This window comes from Microtus ochrogaster, chromosome 18 (genome assembly GCF_000317375.1).
Source record: "Microtus ochrogaster isolate Prairie Vole_2 chromosome 18, MicOch1.0, whole genome shotgun sequence".
Lineage (NCBI taxonomy): Eukaryota > Metazoa > Chordata > Mammalia > Rodentia > Cricetidae > Microtus > Microtus ochrogaster.
Window position 1 is genome coordinate 25295783 of NC_022020.1, and position 8139 is coordinate 25303921.

General features: G+C 44.7%; 2 protein-coding genes across 2 annotated transcripts in view; both read left to right on the forward strand.

Moving 5' to 3' along the window:
- Positions 1-5379, forward strand: part of Ik (IK cytokine) — a 12119-nt gene extending 6740 nt beyond the window's left edge. The window contains exons 9-20 of the mRNA XM_005356352.3: positions 379-479; positions 568-676; positions 1356-1395; positions 1521-1746; positions 1987-2005; positions 2778-2856; positions 3217-3297; positions 3484-3541; positions 4494-4582; positions 4751-4859; positions 5026-5060; positions 5148-5379. Coding sequence (XP_005356409.1) covers positions 379-479; positions 568-676; positions 1356-1395; positions 1521-1746; positions 1987-2005; positions 2778-2856; positions 3217-3297; positions 3484-3541; positions 4494-4582; positions 4751-4859; positions 5026-5060; positions 5148-5175 — 974 coding nt within the window. The 3' untranslated portion in view covers positions 5176-5379. The remainder of the gene's footprint in view (positions 1-378; positions 480-567; positions 677-1355; positions 1396-1520; positions 1747-1986; positions 2006-2777; positions 2857-3216; positions 3298-3483; positions 3542-4493; positions 4583-4750; positions 4860-5025; positions 5061-5147) is intronic.
- Positions 5380-7719: 2340 nt separating this feature from the next.
- Positions 7720-8139, forward strand: part of Wdr55 (WD repeat domain 55) — a 4006-nt gene continuing 3586 nt past the window's right edge. The window contains exon 1 of the mRNA XM_005355987.1: positions 7720-7971. Within this exon, the coding sequence (XP_005356044.1) occupies positions 7781-7971 (191 nt within the window). The 5' untranslated portion in view covers positions 7720-7780. The remainder of the gene's footprint in view (positions 7972-8139) is intronic.

Below are 8139 nucleotides of genomic sequence, written 5' to 3' on the forward strand. Positions count from 1 at the left end.
GCCACCACCGCCCGGCTGTGTGTTGTTTTTATTGAGCTACAATTCGCATGCCATATAATCTACCCTTTTAGTTTCTATTTCAAATAATTTTTATCATATTCACCAAATTGTATAGCCACTACCATAGTTTTAGAACATTCTCCCAAAGAAAACTTGTACTCTTAACACCCATTGCCTGAATCTCTCCACTCTAGCTTCCATTAATGGATTTTATGCATGACTAAGATGATGTTTTATAAATGGAAATTTTTATTTCACTACTACGGAGAAGTTTTCTGTGGTTTCTTGTTCTTAGGGTTCAGTGTAGAAAGTCTGTGAGCCCCTGCAACAGTTGGACTTTGTAGCCTTTTTCAGCATGCCTCCTTATTTGTTCTCCAGCTCTTCTGGGTTCCTTGAGTGTTTTTGTCCTACCATTTCATCTGTGTGGAACGTCCCTTCAATACACCTTCTTACCTGTCATCTTCCTAGCTAACAATTGTGTATAACTTGTTCTTGAGTTAAGTGAATGGATAATAGCTGGTGGGATTCCTGTTAAGAGAGATATTCTTCTTCTTTGGGTTTTTCCAGGCCCAGACAACACTGACTACGAATGACATTGTTATCAGCAAGCTCACCCAGATTTTGTCATACCTGAGGCAGGGTACCCGAAACAAGAAGCTCAAGAAAAAGGATAAAGGTACCTCATGGGAAGGGAAGGGAACCTTACCCTTGGAGGGCATTTGATGGTGAAACCAAGGTCTCTGGAAGACCTTGTAGACATTGGATAACTTCTAGACAACAAAGGAGAATGGTGAAATGGAACGCTGGGGCAAGATGAGTGTGTCCAAATTCTGCTTGATCCACTCAGAGCCCACTGCTTGGGTTTGAAGTGGCAAGGAGAGTGGGAATTTTTGTCCATTATAAACAGCAGATGGTTAAAAGGCCCTGAGGCTGCTGGAGAGGCTCAGCAGCAAAGAGCATCCAGGCTTGATTCCCAACACTGTTAGGGTTGCTCACTACCATCTGGAACTCCAGTTCCCCAGGACCCAGCACCCTCTTCTGGCCTGAGTGTTCTCGGCATGTATGTGGTGCACAGACATTCATATGGGCCAAACACTTATACATATCATATAATATAAAAATTGTTACTTATTTATTTATTTATTTTTTAAGACAGGGTCTCTGTCTGTAGTCCTGACTACCCTAGAACTCCATATGTAGACTAAACTGGCCTTGAACTCAGAGATTGCCTGTCTCTGCCTCCTGAGTTCTGGGATTAAAGTCGTGTGCCACCATGCCTCACTTTTTTATAATATATATAATTATATATATGTATATAATTAAAAAGTCACTGAGACAAGCTCTTTATATTGCAGGAAAGCTGGAAGAAAAGAAACCTCCTGAGGCAGACATGAAGTATGTATCACAGCCCCGTGCATCTGTGAGCAAAAGATTTGTGTTTCTTGTCTTTGGCCCTTTTGGAGAAATGGTAGCATGAGTATGTACGATTTTAGCAACTAGTGATACCTGTTTTATTCCAGCATTTTTGAAGACATTGGGGATTATGTTCCCTCCACAACCAAGACACCTCGGGACAAGGAGCGGGAGAGATACCGGGAACGGGAACGTGATCGGGAACGGGACAGAGACCGCGAGCGGGAACGAGACCGGGAGCGGGAGCGAGAGCGAGAGCGAGACCGCGAGCGGGAGCGAGAAGAAGAAAAGAAAAGGCACAGCTACTTTGAGAAGCCAAAAGTGGATGATGAGGTGAGATGTGGGACCTTGATTCCAGACTGTGAAAACTGCTCCTAGAAATGCCTTTCTAGCCAGGCTTTTCCTTCTCAGCAGCTGTGTGGCTTCACAGCAGTAACTGGGCCAACTAACCTAGGGTGGGAACCGTCTAGGAAATGGAACAGAAGTGGGTTAGGGAATCGATTCAGACTTGAGGGAGAGATGAATAGAAATTCCTCATAATGATACTAACTTGAGTTTTTGTTTTCTTTGCAGCCCATGGATGCTGACAAAGGTGGGTTGTGTCAGTGGCATCTTACACTGCACTAGCAGGCCCACTCTCCTTGCAGAACCCTGCTGCTCTAAGCTGATGAAGGTAGCATTTGGTCTGCCTACTAGTTTTGTGTTCTCATAAGAACCATGTCTTAATTTATGGACGAGGCAGGGCACATTTCTCTCACATCTAATTCTTTCAGTTCTGAGGCTTTGAGGTGAGGCTGAGGTTGAGTATACAGTATTCTGGAGATCCTACTGTTAACCAGAGTAGCGCATTAGTTGGAATTTGGTTAAAATTTTGATAGATAAAAGGGTTCCTTTGCCTTAAAAATATGTTTTAATTTGCAAGATGTGGTTGTATTCATCTATAATCCCAGCATTCTGGAGGCTGAGGTAAGATTGAGAGTTCGAGGCTAGCCTAAACTCCGTAATTCTAGGTCATCCTAGCCTACAAGTGAGACTGCCTCAAGTACAAACAAAAACTTTAAAAAATAGATCAAAAACAACCCCCCCCCCAAAAAAAAACTACCACTTTTATTTATTTGGTGTGTGCATGCATGTGTGTGTGTATTTGGACTTGGGTGTGCCAGTCAATTTCTAGGAGTTGGTTCTCTCCTTCCACCCTTTGGTTCCTAGAATTGAACCCAGGTTGTTGGGGTTGGCAGCAAGGGTTCTCACCTGCTAACTATCTTGTGAGCCCTGTAAGAACATTTTTAAAGCTGGAATCAGGTTAGTGGGAAGAGGTTGTAAAAGCATCAGTTTGAGTCTGAGCAGAGTTGTCTTTCTTCCAGGACCTGGGTCTGCCAAAGAGTTGATCAAGTCCATCAATGAAAAATTTGCTGGGTCTGCTGGTTGGGAAGGCACTGAATCATATCCTTTATTTACATTTTTTCCTGGTTTTTAATTGTTTTTCCTTATTAATACTGAGACAGCGTCTCTGTCTTTTGAGTGCCGAGATTATAGCATGCACTCTATGCGTTGCTGTTCCTGGGTTTTAGGAGCCATTTTCTTTTCATCCAGCTCCAGTTGTTTCTCTGTTCCCGTTTACCTGTCTTTGCTCTCTTTCTTTCATGCTGTGTGGTCTGCGATGAAATCATGCTTTGTATCAACTAGAGAACCAATTAAAGTTCACAGCTGGTTTCTGAAATGTTCATGTTGAAGCCTCTAGCCTCTGGTCCCTCTTGACCAAATTTTTCTGCATTTGATGGAATTTTCTTTAACATGGCATATGTTGAAGAAGCCAGAAGACAAGAAGCAGCTGGGTGATTTCTTTGGCATGTCCAATAGTTATGCAGAATGTTATCCAGCCACGTAAGTGGGTTCTAAGTAAGGGAAGTTGGCGTGGTTATGAGATTTAAATTTGACCTCTTGGGAACTAAGGGCACTTTCTACTTGGGTGAATTCTCTGTTTAGTTCTGAGAAGGGTATCAGGTGGGTTTCTGAATGAAATACAGTAATATGGATCTAAAGCATCTGTTAACTTCTGTTTCTCTTTAGGATGGATGACATGGCTGTAGATAGTGATGAAGAGGTAGATTATAGCAAGATGGACCAGGTATGAGGTTAAAAGAGTATTTAAGATTGTTGGCAGCCTTTGATCAGTAATTTTTAATTTTTGTTTTATATTTACTTAGTGTGTTCATAGCATGAGTGTGGAGGTCAGAGGACAACTTGCAGGAGTCAGTACTCTCCTGAAGTGATTAGTTAAGAACATATTGTTGTTTGTTTTGAGGATCTTGTAGCCCAGGCTGGATGTGTAGCTGAGGATGCCTTTAAACTCCCCCTTCTGTCCCCACTTTTCTAGTCCTGAGATTATAAATGATGGGTGTGTCCTGCCATGCCCAGATAAAAGAAATTTTTACTTATTTTTCACTGCTGGAGAACCCCTGCATGCTAGCCAAGTACTGTATCACTGAGTGCATCCCAGACTCAGAAGCTTCTTGTTTTCTGTTGTTCTAGGGACCAAACTTAGGACTTCACATATGCTGGGCCACATACCCAAGAACATGGTTTAGTCTTGGAGCCTTGTTTAATTTTATCTTTGCCATTTGCTAGTTTTGTGACCTTGCCATGTTCTTTCCTTGTTTACAACTGCCTTTGTTTCTATATCATAAAAAGAGAAATAAAACTCTCACTTTAGAATTTTTGTAAGGCCGGGCGGTGGTGGCGCACGCCTTTAATCCCAGCACTCGGGAGGCAGAGGCAGGCGGATCTCTGTGAGTTCGAGACCAGCCTGGTCTACAGAGCTAAGTTCCAGGACAGGCTCCAAAGCTATAGAGAAACCCTGTCTCGAAAAACCAAAAAAAAAAAAAATAGAATTTTTGTAAGAATTAAGGTATATATTTAATGTTCAGAGTAATGTATGTAATGTAAGTCTATAGGAATATTATTTATTAGGGTAAGATTTATACTGGTGAATTATTATTGTGGATTGTGGGCATCTGGTTTTGTTCAGAGAAAATTACCTTTCCACTAATAGCTTTTCCTCCCTACCTGCTCTACCACAGGGTAACAAGAAGGGTCCCTTAGGCCGCTGGGACTTTGATACTCAGGAGGAATATAGCGAGTATATGAACAACAAGGAGGCTTTGCCCAAGTGAGTAAATATGGGCAGAGAAGTAGGGTGTAGCATTTTGGTGGACTAGCCCAAAATGGGTTAGAGGAAGCAGTAGCTGGCTGCAGTGTTTCCCGATAGGTACTTTAAGAACATCTCCCTACTGCTGTGAGACTTCTAATACCTTCTTCTGACAATGACCCTTTTCAGGGCTGCATTCCAGTATGGCATCAAGATGTCTGAAGGACGGAAGACGAGACGCTTCAAAGAAACTAATGATAAGGCAGAGCTTGATCGCCAGTGGAAGAAAATCAGTGCGGTTAGTGGACTCTTTCCTAGGTGGGGGTTTCAGTAGAGAAGAGACACTGATAGATCCAGGAGCAGACAGGTGGGTTAGCCATAGAAGTTGAGTGAGGTCATCTTTGGGCTTTAGGTGGGTGTAAATCATTAGAAGGATGTTATAACCTACTGCTGTTCTTGTATAGATCATTGAGAAGAGGAAGAAGATGGAGGCTGATGGGTGAGCAGCATTACTCTTTCTCTTTGGGCCTGGTGGGAATTTTTCAGTGTCTGATCCTTTGCTGATCTGCTTCTGCTTTGATTTCAGGGTTGAAGTGAAAAGACCAAAGTACTAATCTCTAGTTCCAACCGTCACCACATGGCTGTGCTTTCAGCTGTTTGTTTCTACAATTCCTAGAAAGGTTGCAAACTGTTTTTGTTTGTGAATGTTTATAAACGTATATTGTATAACTTTGTTTATAGATCTGCCTCCCAAGTGCTAAGATTAATGGCATGCAGCACCATGCCCAACATGTTCAATTAAAATTAGTTAAACCCGCTGTCTTCTGTGTTGGGCATTCTTTCTGGAGGGTCCCTTGAAGAAGGTAGTTTCAGTAGTTGTGCCTATTAGCATATCAGAGCTGACACTGGTCGCCAGGTTCTCCCAACATATGTTTGCTAGGCCAGTTTCCAAGAGGGAAGGGAAGAGTCATTGATGGCAAGAGAGATGTCAAGTTAAATGGCCAGACTTAGTCAGTTCTATCTGGGGTCCTAGTCTGAGACTGGAGATTCTCTGGGGACTAAGATCATCCTGCTAGACTGGTTTCAAGGCTGCATAGGATTGAGCTTAGTGAAGCTGTATTAATAAAAATCACTTGTGGAAACAAAAGTCTTTTATGAGTTTATACCCTTAGTGGGGAGCATTATTGTTGAGTTCCACTCAAGGCCCGCTTGGTTAAACGACTAATGGGGGCTGCTGGGATGGGGAACTCCTTGAGGTAAAACTGGTATATCCTGGTCCAAAAGGTGTTGATGCCCTTAACCCTGAGAAGTTTGTCAAGGCCCGGAGTGAGCGAACTGTCTCCTTTCTGCTCTTTGCCAACACTTGGTCTGGTGTCCATTAGGGTCTCCAGTTTTCCTGGCTGAGTATAGCATCTGTGGGTTCACTAATTCCTAGGGAAGCTGGATGTCATTAAGCTTAGCCATTGACTTCAACCATTTTCATCTTGATAGGAAAGGACATCTTCGTTTTGGTGGCATTGCACATCGAACTCAGCTGTGCATGCTAGACAAACACTCTACCACTGTGTTAAACCCACAGCTGCAGAAGAGGGCTCTTTGAGGCATCCAGCTTTGCCAATAGTGCTTAAGCAGAAAATGGACTGTCTTCATCAGTACCTAGAATGGCTTTAGACAAATGGTGCCATGGTCCTATGGTTGTAGGTCACAGTTCTAATGAGGAAAACGGTCACAGAGACATGATTCATATGAATACCTAGAATCAATAAGCAAGATCTGAGGGTTGACCGCCAGCTTAATATTGTTTCTACAATACTCTAACCCTTTAATCCCTCCCACCTCATGCTCACTTTTTTTTTTTTTTCTTTGTATAGCCCTGGCTGTCTTGGAACTTGCTCTGGAGATCAGGCTGACCTCCAACTCGGAGATCTACCTGTTTTCTCCCTCCCCAAGTGCTGGGACTAAAGGTGTGCACCACCACTCCCCGGCAATAATTTATTTGTTTTATCAACATTGATTGGTGTTTTGCTTGCATGTATGTCTGTGTGAGATCTCCTGGAACTGAGTTATGGACAGTTGTAGGCTGCCATGTGAGTGATGGGATTGAACCCAGACCCTCTGGAAAAGCAGCCAGTGTTCTTACCTGGTGAGCCATCTCTCCAGTCCCTCATGTTCACATTATTTTCCTTTCTCAGTATACAGATCAGGCTGGCCTGATAGTCTCATGAGATCCACCTGCCTTTGTCTCCCTGCCCCGAAGAAGTGTGTGTGCTACCATCCAGTACATGCCTTAGAAGGCCTACTGCACTGCCATGGAAAGCAACCTCGTTATTGAAACTTTTGTTAACAGGGATGCCCAGAGCATCAGCTGTCATGCTTGTTTTCCGGGTAGCCCATCAAAGGTCAGGAGCCGAACTACTAGACGGGACTGTTCACTGTTTTTCTGGAGGCCCGAAGATGTTGGCCTGGGCAGCTATTTGAGCATGTGTGAAGGCTGCCTCCTGTTAATAATCCCTGTCTGTTAACTTAGGGTTGCATGGACTCTTTTTTTCCTTCTTGAGCAATGTGCCTGCCCCTAGCCTTGGTCTTAAGTTTCACAAAGTCAGGAATGATTGGGATCCCCCTCTATCTGTTAGGACAGGACTGGATGGAAGGATAGGGTAGAATTTAGGGTGTTCCCAAATATGTAAAGCGGCGTAGGAGGGAGGGCAGGCCTCAAAGGTCACACAGTCTAGCCAGCTAGCCCAAGCACAGGCCACAGTGGGTCAGGTAAGGTAGGTCAGGGGTGGAGGAGCAGGAGATGGCACAGCCGGTTGAGGATCGGAGTTTAATCACTGGAACCTACGTAAAGGTGGGAGGAGAGAACCGACTCCATAAGGTTCACGCAGCGCGCCGTGACAGGCATTCATTATACAGGAAAACACTGAGGCAGGGGAAATCCTCTGAAACCAAGACCGTATTTTCTGAAGTGTCTTTCTTCCTCTGCAACTCACTCAGCTTTATTTACAAAAAAATAAATAAATAAAAGGGGGGTAGGGTAGTGATTCTTAGAGGTCGCAGAACACCGCGACGGCTCCCCTCCCACCGCCCACCGGAGGCAAAAGGTCCGTCCCCTTCTGACGTCCTTCCCAGTGCACTTCCGATCCCGCCTCTTTCCGGAAGGAGCGACCTAAGCCACGCCTCATTAAATATACTTGGCTCCTTGGCGTGCGCGTGGGTCCTATGGATCGCAGGTGTGAGGAGAGTCCCTCAGAGAACTCTAGCAATGAAGAAGACCTTGACTCCACGAAGGCAGCGCCCCGGATCCGTGATACCCCAGAAGACATCGTGCTGGAAGCCCCAGCCAGTGGCCTGGCGTTCCATCCCACCCGAGATCTGCTGGCAGCAGGGGACGTAGACGGGGACGTGTTCGTGTGAGTGGGGTGTAGGGCGGAGGTGTGGTGGGCGCGTGGGCTCCAGGGTCTTAAAGCTCTTCTGGGATGGAGGTGAGGGTTGAGAGTGTGGCGGGAAAACATTTTACAAGACTCTGACGGCCCGACTCGTTCAGTAACATTCAGCAAGTGTGCTTGTGGAGGCCTCAC